The 13371-nt window shown below is 73.1% G+C and overlaps 1 protein-coding gene across 2 annotated transcripts; it reads right to left on the reverse strand.

Moving 5' to 3' along the window:
- Positions 1-289: 289 nt before the first annotated feature.
- PHF8 (PHD finger protein 8) lies at positions 290-11008 on the reverse strand. 2 transcript variants are annotated; one of them, XM_065571200.1, is made up of 18 exons: positions 10581-11008; positions 9749-9834; positions 9494-9614; positions 8626-8786; positions 8036-8177; positions 7395-7581; positions 7127-7289; positions 6677-6764; positions 6334-6440; positions 6089-6180; positions 5638-5727; positions 5104-5325; positions 4827-4924; positions 3829-4004; positions 3509-3596; positions 1793-1924; positions 840-1105; positions 290-471 (listed from the first exon to the last, which is right to left on the reverse strand). In XM_065571200.1, exons 1-18 carry the CDS (start codon positions 10676-10678, stop codon positions 305-307), a joined length of 2484 nt encoding a protein of 827 aa, XP_065427272.1. In that variant the 5' UTR covers positions 10679-11008; the 3' UTR covers positions 290-304. The 2 variants fall into 2 exon arrangements, with proteins under 2 accessions (XP_065427272.1, XP_065427271.1); XM_065571199.1 differs by having other exon boundaries at positions 5104-5337; positions 10581-11006.
- Positions 11009-13371: the final 2363 nt, after the last annotated feature.

Here is a 13371-nt window from a genome sequence, read left to right on the forward strand (position 1 = left end):
AGACCCCTGCTCTAACCACCAGCCACCACTCCCCGCCCAGAGCCGGGGAGAGAACCCAGGAGTCCTGGCTCCCAGACCTGCTCTAACCACCAGCCCCCACTTCCCTCCCAGAGCCGGGGAGAGAACCCAGGAGTCCTGGCTCCCAGCCCCCCTGCTCTAACCACCAGCCCCCACTTCCCTCCCAGAGCCGGGGAGAGAACCCAGGAGTCCTGGCTCCCAGCCCCCCTGCTCTAACCACCAGACCCCACTCCCCGCCCAGAGCCGGGGAGAGAACCCAGGCGTCCTGGCTCCCAGACCTCCTGCTCTAACCACCAGCCCCCACTCCCCTCCCAGAGCCGGGGAGAACCCACAGCCAGGACTCCTGGGTTCCATTACCTTTCGGGCTCCAGGGGGCATCATCCGTACATTTCTTCTTCTTTGGTAGCGACTTCAAGGCTGGGTCGTCCTCGTCAGACTCGAGAGAGGGGTAAACTGGGGGGCAGGGGGGCAGTGGGTAAGTTGGGGGGGCCCCCCATGCCCCTGACCCAGCCAGCCCGCCCAGAGGGGACAGGACCCTGCCCCATTCCCAGCCCCCCGAACCAGCCAGTTCCCGCCCTGGGGCCAATGGGAGCCGGCGCCCCCCAGAGGGGACAGGCCCCTGCCCCATTTCCCCCCCCCCGAGCCAGCCAGTCCCTGCCCTGGGGCCGATGGGAGCCGGCGCCCCCCAGAGGGGACAGGCCCCTGCCCCATTCCCCGCCCCCCTGAGCCAGCCAGTCCCCGCCCTGGGGTCGGATGGGAGCCGGCGCCCCCCAGAGGGGACAGGCCCCTGCCCCATTTCCCCCGCCCGGCCTGGCACTCACTGAACTCGGCGTCCTTGAAGCAGGCGCCCAGGCTCTCCTGCTCGTCCAGGCTGCCCGTCTCGCCCTCGCTGTCCGTGCTGTGGGCGGGCGCCCGCGTCGGGGGTCTCCTGCGGGGGCGCTTGGTGCCCGACCCGCCCGCCCAGCCGCGCTCGTGGCCCGGGACCCACCAGGCCGGGCGGCCGGGCGAGGAGCCGGCCGCCTGCAGGTTGGCCATGCAGAGCATGCCCTGGATCGCCTCCTGCGTGCTGGGCGAGGCCGGCGCCTCGCTGGGGGGGGAGGAGGGGAGCGGGTTAGGGGGGTCCAGGATCCCCCGCCCCCTGGCACAGACCTCTGTGACCCCCCGCCCCCCGGCGACCCCCAGCGCCCACCCACCCCGCACAGCGCCCCCTTCCCCTGGCACAGCGCCCCCCAGCGACCCCCACCCCGCACAGCGCCCCCTGGCGCCCCCCAGCGCCCACCCACCCCGCACAGCGCCCCCCTCGGCGCCCCCCCACCCCGCACGGCGCCCCCTTCCCCCGGCACAGCGCCCCCCGGCGTCCCCCAGCGCCCACCCACCCCTCACGGCGCCCCCCGGCGCCCACCCACCCCGCACAGCGCCCCCTGGAGCCCCCCAGCGCCCACCCACCCCGCACAGCGCCCCCTTCCCCTGGCACAGCGCCCCCCGGCGCCCCCCAGCACTCACCCACCCCGCACAGCACCCCCTGGCACCCCCCAGCGCCCACCCACCCCACACAGCACCCCCTTCCCCCGGCACAGCGCCCCCCAGCGCCCACCCACCCCACACAGGACCCCCTGGCGCCCCCCAGCGCCCTCCCCTCCCCCCCCGGAACAATACCCCGTAACCCCTCTCCCCGCAGCACAGCACCCTCCCCTCCCCCACTGAGCTCCCCCCGGTGTGGTGCCCCATGACACCCCCTACCCCTCCCCCCCACTCCGCCCCCAGCGCATCTCACCTGAGCTCCTCGTAGTGGGGCCCCCCCACCTGGCGACTGGCCTTGAGCAGGTCGAGGATCCCGGCCCGCGCTGCCCCCCGGCCCCAGCCCCTCGTCCCCCGAGCCGCCCTCGTCCTCCGTGGTGTAGTCCTCCTGGGGGGAGAGAGACGTGGGGCGCCTGCCGCCAGCCGCCTGCTCCCCGCCCCACCCCCACAGGGCCCAGCCCCCCACAGCCTCCTGCTTCCAGCCCCACAGGGCCCAGCCCCCCACAGCCCGCAGCTCCCCACAGCCCGCTGCTCCCAGCCCCAGAGGGCCCAGCCCCCCACAGCCCCCTGCTTCCAGCCCCACAGGGCCCAGCCCCCCACAGCCCCCTGCTTCCAGCCCCACAGGGCCCAGCCCCCCACAGCCCACAGCCCCCCACAGCCCGCTGCTCCCAGCCCCAGAGGGCCCAGCCCCCCACAGCCCGCAGCTCCCCACAGCCCGCTGCTCCCAGCCCCAGAGGGCCCAGCCCCCACAGCCCCCTGCTTCCAGCCCCACAGGGCCCAGCCCCCCACAGCCCAGCCCCCTGCTCCCAGCCCCACAGGGCCCAGCCCCCTGCTTCCAGCCCCACAGGGCCCAGTCCCCCACAGCCCGCTGCTCCCAGCCCCACAGCCCCCTGCTTCCAGCCCCACAGGGCCCAGCCCCCCACAGCCCACTGCTCCCAGCCCCACAGGGCCCAGCCCCCCATGGCCCCCTGCTCCCAGCCCCACAGGGCCTAGCCCCCCACAGCCCGCTGCTCCCAGCCTCCCATGGCCCCCTGCTCCCAGCCCCACAGGGCCTAGCCCCCCACGGCCCGCTGCTCCCAGCCCCACAGGGCCCAGCCCCCCACGGCCCCCTGCTGCCAGCCCCACAGGGCCCAGCACCCCACGGCCCCCTGCTGCCAGCCCCACCCCCACAGGGCCTAGCCCCCCACAGCCCGCTGCTCCCAGCCCCACAGGGCCCAGCCCGCTGCTCCCAGCCCCACAGGACCCAGCCCCCCATGGCCCCCTGCTCCCAGCCCCACAGCGCCCAGCCCCCCACAGCCCCCTGCTCCCAGCCCCACAGGATCCAGCCCCCCACAGCTCTCTGCTCCCAGCCCCCCACAACCCCCTGCTTCCAGCCCCACAGGGCCCAGCCCCCCACAACTCCCTGCTTCCAGCCCCACAGGGCCCAGCCTCCCACAGCTGCTTGCTCACAGCCCCACAGGGCCCAGCCCCCCACAGCCCTCTGCTCCCAGCCCCACATCCCCTGCTTCCAGCCCCACTGGGCCCAGCCCCCCATGGCTCTCTGCTCCCAGCCCCACAGGGCACAGCCTCATAGGGACCCCAGCTCCCAGCCCCAAGGGACCGGCCCCCTACGGCCACCTGCTCCCAGCCCCACAGGGCCCAGCACCCCACAGCTCCCTGCTCCCAGCCCCACATCCCCTGCTTCCAGCCCCAGAGGGCCCAGCCCCCCTCAGCTCTCTGCTCCTAGCCCCACAGGGCACAGCCTCATAGGGACCCCAGCTCCCAGCCCCAAGGGCCCGGCCCCCCACAGCTCTCTGCTCCCAGCCCCACAAGGCCTAGCCGCACAGGGCCCAGCCCCACATGGCCGCCTGCTCCCAGCCCCACAGGGCCCGGCCCCCCACAGCTCTCTGCTCCCAGCCCCACAAGGCCTAGCCCCACAGGGCCCAGCCCCCCATGGCCCCCTGCTCCCCATACCCCCCAAAAGCCCGTTTACCTCGATGTCGAACTCGACCTCCCCAGGCTCCCGCACGCGGTTGGGGTCAGAGCAGAGGGTTTGGCCCTTGGCAGCTTCCTGGGGAATTCTGGGAAAGAGAACGGCAGAGCCCCTCACCGAGCGGCCCTGGGGGGCAGAACTGCGGGGCGGGAGTGGGGGGCAGCGCCGAGCCGGGGGGGAGGCTGCGGGGGGGGGAGAGGGGGGCAGCGCCGAGCCGGGGGGAGGCTGCGGGGGGGGGGGGAGAGGGGGGCGGCTGCGGGGGGGGGAGAGGGGGGCAGCGCCGAGCCGGGGGGGGGCTGCGGGGGGGGGGGGTGACCTACTGGCCAGTCTCCTGGGGGGCGCTGGGCCCCGCCGGTCCTTGCGGGGAGGTGCCTCGTCAATCTGCAAATCCTCCTCCGAGTCGAGGTCCAGCCCCTGGGCACCCGGGGAGCTGGGGGGCGACGGGGAGCGGGACGGGCGGGGCCGCCGGCGCCCTGAGCCCCTGGCCCGCTTCGGCCTGCCAGGGGGAGAGCAGGTCAGAGACCCCAGCCGGCCCCCCAGCACCCCCGCCCCACTCCCCCAGGCCACAGCCCCCCAGCTCCCCGTCCCGCAGTGTCCCCTGCCAGACCCCGCCCTGCAGCGCCCACTGCCACCCCCCTGCCCCACTCCCCCAGGCCACAGCCCCCCAGCTCCCTGTCCCACAGTGTCCCCTGCCAGACCCCGCCCTGCAGCGCCCCCCGACAGTACCCCATGCCCCACAACACCCACTGCCGGCCCCATGCCCCACAGCATCCCATTAGCCCCCCACCGCGCAGCAGCCCCCCAGAGCGCCCTGCCAGCCACCACCCCACAGCACCCCCTGCCGGCTCCCTGTCCCACAACACCCCGTTAGCCTCCCCCTCGCTCTCCACAGAGCCCCCTGCCAGCCCCCCACCCCGCAGCATGCCCCCACAGCACCCCCTGCCCCAGAACACCCCGTTAGCCTCCCCCTCGCTCTCCACAGAGCCCCCTGCTGCTCCCCAGGCCACAGCCGCCCAGCTCCCCGCCCCGCAGCAACCCCTGCCAGCCCCCCACCCCGCAGCATGCCCCCACAGCACCCCCTGCCCCACAGCACCCCGTTAGCTCCCCGCCCCGCAACCCCGGCCAGCCCTCCACCCCGCAGCATGCCCCCACAGCACCCCCTGCCCCACAGCACCCCGTTAGCTCCCCGCCCCGCAGCAACCCCGGCCAGCCCTCCACCCCGCAGCACCCGCCCACTCTCCACAGAGCCCCCTGCCGGCCCCCACCCCCGCTCCCCACCCTGTAGCACCCCCTGCCCGCCCCGACACACCCCACTCACCGCACAGGCCGGCCGTCGGCCAGCACCAAGGTGAGCTCCCCTTCGGCCAGCTCCGAATCCCCGTCCGTCTCCTCCAGGCTGGAGCTGGGAACGTCAAACTGTGAAAGAAGGGGGGGGCGGGGCCGATGAGATGCAGCCACCTCTAGGGTGGAGCCGCTAGGAACAGCTGCTCCTAACACTGGCGAGGAGATACAAGTATTCTGATTTCCAGGGGAGAGCGGCCCCTGCCCAGCCCCTCTGCCCCACGGCACCCCACAGCCCCCTGCCCAGCCGTCACCTCCTCCGCCTGGGGGCTCTCGCTGCTCTCCAGCGTTGGTGGCTCCGTGCACGTGTCCAGCAGCTCCAAGTCCAGCCTCGTGGGGGCGCCGGCAGCTGGGCCCTCGCGCCCCTTCCGGCCTCCCCTCCGGCCCGGCTCCTGGGGGCTCTGGTCCCCCCTCCTGGTGCCGGGCGGGGGGGCCCGCTGCACCCCGAAGGGGCTGCCCGTCTTCCCGATGTTCTGCTGAAAGATATCCTGGGAGGGCTTCAATCCCCCCGCCGGGAGAGGCCCGCCGCCCAAAAACTGCCCCCCACTTCCCCCCTGCCCCGCAGTGCCCCACCACCACCCCTAGTGCCCAGCCCCGCCCCGCAGTCCCCAGTCCTGCCTGCTCCCCGCCCCGCAGTGCCCTCTCCCTCACAGTGCCCGGCCCCCGCCCCACAGTCCCCAGTCCTGCCTGCCAGGGGAGAGCCCCTACCCGCCCCAGCGCCCAGCCCCGAATGCCAGGGGAGAGCCCCCTGCCCCATGGTGCCCCCCAGTGCCAGGGCTGCCCCGCACCTCGACCAGGCGGATTTCCTTGGCCAGGTCTTTGATGAGCTGCGCAGGACGCACGGTGCCGGGGATTTCGTCCTCGTGTTCCTCCAGCACCTGGGGGAAGGGGGGGCGGTTACTGGGGGCTCCGGCGCTTGGGTCTGGTCAGGCTTGGGAGGCCCCTGTGCGGATCTGAGAGCCCGGCTCTAGCCCCCGGCAGGGCTCCTGGCGAGGGCGTGGGGGGGGGGGGGGTGTCCCACGGGAACTCCGGGGTGCGCTGTGAGTCGAGCTAACACAGGTCGTGGAACAGACACAACCCAGAGCCGGCGCCTCTGTAAGCCCAACGTCCCCCCCCGCTAGCCCCGAGCTGCGGCTGACGCTGGGGTGGGCGCGACGGCTCCTTGGAACTGAGCGTTCTCCTCCCTCCGGCTCCGCCCAGCTGGGGATCGCGCCCGGCCCCCGGATCAGAGCCACTTGCCTCTCTGCGGGTCCAGGCGCGGAACGCCGTGTTCAGAGCTTTCGCTCCGTGCACCAGGTAGGCGGCCGGGTGTCGGCGGTTCTCCCGCAGGCCTGGAGGGGCGAGAGGCACAGGTAGGGCTCAGGGGATAGGACACGGCCCCCCCAGCCCCCCTCACCTCCGCCGCCCCCCCCGGCCCCCCTCACCTCCGCCGCCCCCCCACCGGCCCCCCTCACCTCCGCCGCCCCCCCACCGGCCCCGCTCACCTCGGAAGATGTCCAGGAGATGTTTGCCGACGTACCAGCAGATAGTTTCAAAGTTGGGAAATCTGAAGAGATCGGCCGTGCTCAGACGCTTCTCTATCTCATAGGCCCTGCCGGGGGAGACAACCGAGCCAGGTTGGGCCGGGGCAGCTCGGGGCCAGCTCACCCGGCGCTGAGATGCAGCCACCTCTGGGGCGGGGCAGCTGGGGACCAGCTACATATAACGCAGCCTGGGGACGGCCGCAACATGGGCTCTTTCCCAGAGCGCTTTGTACCAAGCCCACCCCCCGGCAGGGTCAGTGTCCCTGGGGCGGGGCTGGGGGGCTCCGGTGCCCCCGACACTCACTTGAGCTGCATCTCGATGTTGAGGCTGTGCAGGAAGTTGCCCCCGAAAGCCAGGCAGTCGATGGGGGTCAGCACGGCGTGGATCCAGCCTGGGGGCAGAGCAGGGTCAGACTCTGGGGGAACCCAGCCCTGCCGTGGGGTGATGGGGGGGTCGGAGACCCACAGGTACAGGAGCAGGAGGGGGGCAGGTACCAGAGGGGATGAAGGGGGTTGGGGGGGTGCCTGCAGGAGGCAGAGGGAGGGTACTCGTGGGGATTAAGGGGTCTGGGGGGTGCCCGCGGGGGGAAAAAGGAGGTACCCGTGGGGATGAAGAGCGTCTGGCCCTGGCGCAGGGGGCACCGGTAGCGGTGGGGATGGAGGGGGCTGGGGGAGAACCCGTGGAGGGTAGGGGGAGGGTACCCATGGGGATTAAGGGGGCTGGGGGGTGCCCGCGGGGGGAAGAAGGAGGTACCCGTGGGGATGAAGAGCGTCTGGCCCTGGCGCAGGGGGCACCGGTAGCAGTGCTCGGCCTGGTCCCCGAAGAACGTCTCGCTCTGGTTGGACGAGCTGCTCCAGGCCTCGAACCGGGCCAGGTTGGTCGGGCTGGGCCGCACCAGGTAGAAAATCTTCTCGCCCTTGGGGGAGGAAGGGGGGGGAAGGACAGTGAGTAGAGTAGGGGGTCCTCATACCCCGCCCACCCCACCCCACCCCCCCGCGCTCGGCGCCCTGCCCAGCCGTACCCACAGCACGTGGTACCAGACGGAGGTGCCCCCGAAGTCGATGTGGAAGTCGGTGTAGCTGCCCTGCGTGCCCATCAGGCAGTACTTCTGCACGCTCGGCCGCTCGAACACCGACTCGCCCGGCCACAGGTTCTCCACCCACGACAGCTTCCGCACGATCTTCGGGGTCTCCACCAGGTTCGACAGCCTGCGGGGCAGAGCTGTCAGCCCGCGGGACCCCGGCGTCCGGGAGGGGGGCCCGGCCGCCAGCCCCCGGGACCCCGGCGTCCGGGAGAGGAGCCCAGCCGCCAGCCCACGGGACCCCGGCGTCCGGGAGGGGGCCTGGCTACCCGCCTGCGGGATCCCGGTGTACGACTGTCACCCCCGCAGGACCCCGGCCACCACCCCGCGGGACCCTGGCGTCCAGGAGGGGGGCCCGGCATCTGGGGCGGGGGGGGGAGACCCGGACGTCACCCTGTGGGACCCTGGCGTCCGGGAGGGGGACCCAGCCGTCACCCCGCAGCCATAGGAACCGCGGGATGGAGTTGGGGGGACAGAACGGGGCGGGTGGAGGATGCATCTCAGGGACCCAGGTGTCCGGGAGATAACACAGAGGCTTTCCCCCTCCCCCGGTCCCGCCCAGCCCCCCGGCCCCCACTGACCGGCTCTCGGAGAACTCCAGGCTGATGACGTTCAGCACCTTGTCCCGCCGGGCGGCGCCGAAGTAACTGACGAAGTCGCCCAGGCGCATGCGGAGGTCGGCCTGGCGGCTCACGTCGATCACGTCGATCTCTTTGTCGGGGCCTGGGGGGCGCAGGGTGAGAGCGACCGGCCCCCAAGCCAGCTATGGGCCCCTGCAGCCCCCTGACTCCCCCACTGGCCCCCCGCCACGGCCCCGTGATCACCCACTATGGGCCCCTGCCACGGCTCCCTGACCCCCACGGCCCCGACACCTCCACTGCCCCCCCCCGCCACGGCCCCCTGGACCCCCACGGCCCCGACACCTCCACTGCCCCCCCGCCACGGCTCCCTGACCCCCACAGCCCCAACACCCTCACTGCCCCCCCGCCACGGCCCCCTGACCCCCACAGCCCCCTGACGCCCCCACTGTCCCCCCGCCACGGCCCCGTGATCTCCCACAGCCAGCCACGGCCCCCCTGGACCCCCACTGCCCCCATGCCAGCTATGGACCCCTGCCACAGCCCCCCGGCGGCCGTTCCCAGCACTGGCAGCCCCCTGGGCCCGGCCTTACCCACGTAGTGCTCGATGTCCCGCACGGTGAAGGACGGGGGGGGCAGCGTCATGCCCAGCCCGTCCTTCTTCAGCACCAGGATGGGGACGCTGAAGCTGTTCTCCTCCAGGAACTCGACTGTCAGCTGCGCCCCGCTGGGCTTCAGGATCACCTCGTCCGCGCTGCCAGGGCGGGAGGGAGAGTCAGCGAGGTGCGGCCACCTCTGGGGCGGGGCAGCTGGGAACAGCCACACATAACACTGCAAGGGGATTACTCGCCCGACACTGAGATGCATCCACCTCTGGGGTGGAGCAGCCGGGAATAGCCGCACATAACGCAGCATAGGGACAGCTCGCCCAGCGTGGACATGAGATTTAGGGACAGAAAACTAGAAACAGAGATCCTGGGGACAGGCGCTGACAACTTGAGAAACCTCCAAGTGCCCAGCTCTGACTGCCAAGGGTGAGAAGCCCCCTGCCCAGACCCCCAACCCACTCTCGTTCCCCCCAGCGGCCGGCCCTGCCAGGGGACAGCGCCCCTCACCCAGCCCCCCACCCCAGCGGCCAGCCCTGCCAGAGGAGAGCACCCCTCACCCAGCCCCCCGTCCCACTCCCTGGTGCCCCGCAGCGCCCGGCCCTGCCAGGGGAGAGCACCCTTCACCCAGGCCCCCGTCCCACTCCCTGGTGCCCCCCAGCGCCTGGCCCTGCCAAGGGAGAGTGCCCCTCACCCAGCCCCCCACCCCAGCGCCCGGCCCTGCCAAGGGACAACGCCCCTCACCCAGCCCCCCATCCCACTCCCTGGTGCCCCCCAGCGCCCAGCCAGGAGAGAGTGCCCCTTGCCCAGCCCCCCATCACCTCCCAGCACCAGCCCCCTCCGCTGTGACTCTCACCTGGGGAACGTCCGGGCCCGAAGCTCCTTTATGAACTGGGCGCTGCCCGTCCGCACCGTGGCACCCGCCTCTCGGCTCAGCCCCGCATCCTGCTGCTTCTGGGGCCCCCGGCGCCGCTTCACTGTGGGGGGCAGGAGATCCCGTCATGGGAGACTGAGCCGGGGCAGGGGGGGAACAGATCCCCTCCCCGAGGCAGCCACCCCCAGCCCTCCCGGCCCCCCGCCCGACCCGAGGCGGGCAGGTTCGGGTACTCACTGACGGAGGGGCCGTGCGCCAGCTGGCAGTTGGGGCAGTGATACAGGTCGATGTCAGCGGCCGCGTCCTCTTCCACCCCGACGCAGCTGGGGGAGAAAGAGTCGCTAACCTGCTGGCCCAGAGCTTGGTCCCCCACCCAGGCCCCTGCCCCATTCCCCACCCCCCCGATCCAGCCCCCTGGCCCGGGTCAGAGCCGGCGCCCCCAGGAGGGACAGGCCCCTGCCCCATTCCCCTCCCCCCCGATCCAGCCAGCTCCCCGGCCCGGGTCAGAGCCGGCGCCCCCAGGGGGGACAGGCCCCTGCCCCATTCCCCACTCCCCTGATCCAGCCCCCCGGCCCGGGTCAGAGCCGGCGCCCCCAGGGGGGACAGGCCCCTGCCCCATTCCCCACTCCCCTGATCCAGCCCCCCGGCCCGGGTCAGAGCCGGCGCCCCCAGGGGGGACAGGCCCCTGCCCCGTTCCCCACCCCCCCGATCCAGCCCCCCGGCCCGAGTCAGAGCCGGCGCCCCCAGGGGGGACAGGCCCCTGCCCCATTCCCCACCCCCCCGATCCAGCCCCCCGGCCCGGGTCAGAGCCGGCGCTCCCAGGGGGGACAGGCCCCTGCCCCATTCCCCACCCCCCCGATCCAGCCCCCCGGCCCGGGTCAGAGCCGGCGCCCCCAAGGGGGACAGGCCCCTGCCCCGTTCCCCACCCCCCCGATCCAGCCCCCCGGCCCGGGTCAGAGCCGGCGCCCCCAAGGGGGACAGGCCCCTGCCCCATTCCCCACTCCCCTGATCCAGCCCCCTGGCCTGGGTCAGAGCCGGCGCCCCCAGGGGGGACAGGCCCTGGCCCCACCTGCCATGGAACCAGTCCTGGCAGATGTCGCACTCGATCATGAAGCGGGTCACGTCGTAGGGCAGCCGGCACAGGCAGTAGACGGGCACCGAGGCCATAGTGGCCCCCCCTCAATAAACGACTGACCCCCCCCCCTCAGGGCCAGCAGGGGGGCATGGGACACGGGGGGCCCCTCACCCCTCCCAGAGCCCGGCCCAGGGGGACGGACACCTCTGGGCCCCCGGGGTGCCCCCCAATCAGTCCCAAACCCCACAAAAGAAACCCTAAGGGTCAACTGGGCTCCCCTCGACACCCCAAAAGAGCAAATGCCCCCTCGGGGTGCCCCACGCTGGGGCCACTGACCCCCAAGCGAGCCTGAGCCCTGGGGTTTCTCCCCTCCCCCTGCACCCCGCGGGGGTCACCCCGCCCCCCCTCCCTGTGCCCTAGAGACGGGGATCTCCCTCCCTCCCACCTGCACCCCGAGGGGGGTCTCCCGCTCCCCTCCCCCTCCCGAGGGGGGGTCTCCCCGCCTCCCGCTCCCCTCCCCCAACCGAGGGGGGGGTCTCCCCGCCTCCCGCTCCCCTCCCCCAACCGAGGGGGGGTCTCCCCGCCTCCCGCTCCCCTCCCCCAACCGAGGGGGGGGTCTCCCCGCCTCCCGCTCCCCTCCCCCAACAGAGGGGGGGTCTCCCCGCCTCCCGCCGCCCACGGGGGGGTCTCCCCGCCTCCCGCTCCCCTCCCCCAACCGAGGGGGGGGTCTCCCCGCCTCCCGCTCCCCTCCCCCAACCGAGGGGGGGTCTCCCCGCCTCCCGCCGCCCAGGCCCCGCGGGGGGGGTCTCTCCAGGCCCGGTCCGGTCCCGCTCGGCCTGGCCAGGCCCCAAGATCCTGCTCCGGCTCCGGCCTCCCAATAAAGTTTATTCAAAACACGGGGAGGGGCCCCGGCGCCATCTTGGGAGCGGCCCAGGCCACGGCCGGGCGACGCGGCCATCTTGGGAGTGGCCTGGCTGGGTGCGGAAGCCATCTTGGCCCGGCCGGGCTCATCCGCCATCGTGAGTGTGGCATGGATCCCGGGCCGGGGAGCGGTGACCACCTTCGGCGGGACACGCGGGCCGGCCGGAGAGCGGCCTTCGCAGCGAGCCATGGGGGGAGGGGCCGCCAGGAGAGCCGGGCCGCCATCTTGGAAGTGGCAAAGGGCAACGTCCCCGGCTGAGCGGCCATGTTGGGAAGGGACCAGGATGAAGACGCCATCTTGGGAGTGGCACCAGCCCCCACCATGGGGTGTGGGCCCTGGTCGCCATATTGGGTGTGGCGTGTGGCCACCGTTGTGTCACTGCCCGGGGTCACCCCCGCCCTCCCTCCCTCCTGGTGCCCAGCCCCCACTCCCCTCCCAGAGCCGGGAGAACCCAGGAGTCCTGGCTCCCAGCGCCCCCTGCTCTAAGCACCAGCCCCCACTCCCCTCCCTGAGCCGGGGAGAGAACCCAGGAGTCCTGGCTCCCAGCCCCCCTGCTCTAACCACCAGCCCCCACTCCCCTCCCAGAGCTGGGGAGAGAACCCAGGAGTCCTGGCTCCCAGCCCCCCCTGCTCTAACCACCCAGCCCCCACTCCCCTCCCAGAGCTGGGGAGAGAACCCAGGAGTCCTGGCTCCCAGCCCCCCCTGCTCTAACCACCCAGCCCCCACTCCCCTCCCAGAGCTGGGGAGAGAACCCAGGAGTCCTGGCTCCCACCCCCCCCTGCTCTAAGCACCAGCCCCCACTCCCCTCCCAGAGCCGGGGAGGGAACCCAGGAGTCCTGGCTCCCAGCCCCCCTGCTCTAACCACCAGCCCCCACTCCCCTCCCAGAGCCGGGGAGAGAACCCAGGAGTCCTGGCTCCCAGCCCCCCCTGCTCTAACCACCCAGCCCCCACTCCCCTCCCAGAGCCAGGGAGAGAACCCAGGAGTCCTGGCTCCCAGCCCCCCCTGCTCTAACCACCCAGCCCCCACTCCCCTCCCAGAGCTGGGGAGAGAACCCAGGAGTCCTGGCTCCCAGCCCCCCCTGCTCTAAGCACCAGCCCCCACTCCCCTCCCAGAGCCGGGGAGGGAACCCAGGAGTCCTGGCTCCCAGCCCCCCTGCTCTAACCACCAGCCCCCACTCCCCTCCCAGAGCCGGGGAGAGAACCCAGGAGTCCTGGCTCCCAGCCCCCCCTGCTCTAACCACCCAGCCCCCACTCCCCTCCCAGAGCCAGGGAGAGAACCCAGGAGTCCTGGCTCCCAGCCCCCCCTGCTCTAACCACCCAGCCCCCACTCCCCTCCCAGAGCTGGGGAGAGAACCCAGGAGTCCTGGCTCCCAGCCCCCCCTGCTCTAAGCACCAGCTCCCGCTCCCCTCCCAGAGCTGGGGAGAGAACCCAGGAGTCCTGGCTCCCAGCCCCCTGCTCTAACCACCCAGCCCCCACTCCCCTCCCAGAGCTGGGGAGAGAACCCAGGAGTCCTGGCTCCCATCCCCCCCTGCTCTAAGCACCAGCTCCCGCTCCCCTCCCAGAGCTGGGGAGAGAACCCAGGAGTCCTGGCTCCCAGCCCCCCCTGCTCTAACCACCCAGCCCCCACTCCCCTCCCAGAGCTGGGGAGAGAACCCAGGAGTCCTGGCTCCCATCCCCCCCTGCTCTAAGCACCAGCTCCCGCTCCCCTCCCAGAGCCGGGGAGAGAACCCAGGAGTCCTGGCTCCCAGCCCCCCGCTCTAACCACCAGCCCCCACTCCCCTCCCAGAGCCGGGAAGAGAACCCAGGAGTCCTGGCTCCCAGCCCCCCCTGCTCTAAGCACCAGCCCCCACTCCCCTCCTAGA

The sequence above is a fragment of the Chrysemys picta genome, chromosome 17, assembly GCF_011386835.1.
Source record: "Chrysemys picta bellii isolate R12L10 chromosome 17, ASM1138683v2, whole genome shotgun sequence".
Classification (NCBI taxonomy): domain Eukaryota; kingdom Metazoa; phylum Chordata; order Testudines; family Emydidae; genus Chrysemys; species Chrysemys picta.

What these genes read in the sequence shown, in the direction of transcription:
- PHF8 (XM_065571199.1), bottom strand. Translation starts at nt 10,678, where the DNA reads ATGGCCTCGGTGCCCGTCTACTGCCTGTGCCGGCTGCCCTACGACGTG. An exon ending in CGGGCCCGGACGTTCCCCAG is followed by an intron (nt 8,787 to 9,493) that starts GTGAGAGTCACA and finishes CCGCCCTGGCAG; the next exon opens with CGCGGACGAGGTGATCCTGA. An exon ending in GGACATCGAGCACTACGTGG is followed by an intron (nt 8,178 to 8,625) that starts GTAAGGCCGGGC and finishes TGCGCCCCCCAG; the next exon opens with GCCCCGACAAAGAGATCGAC.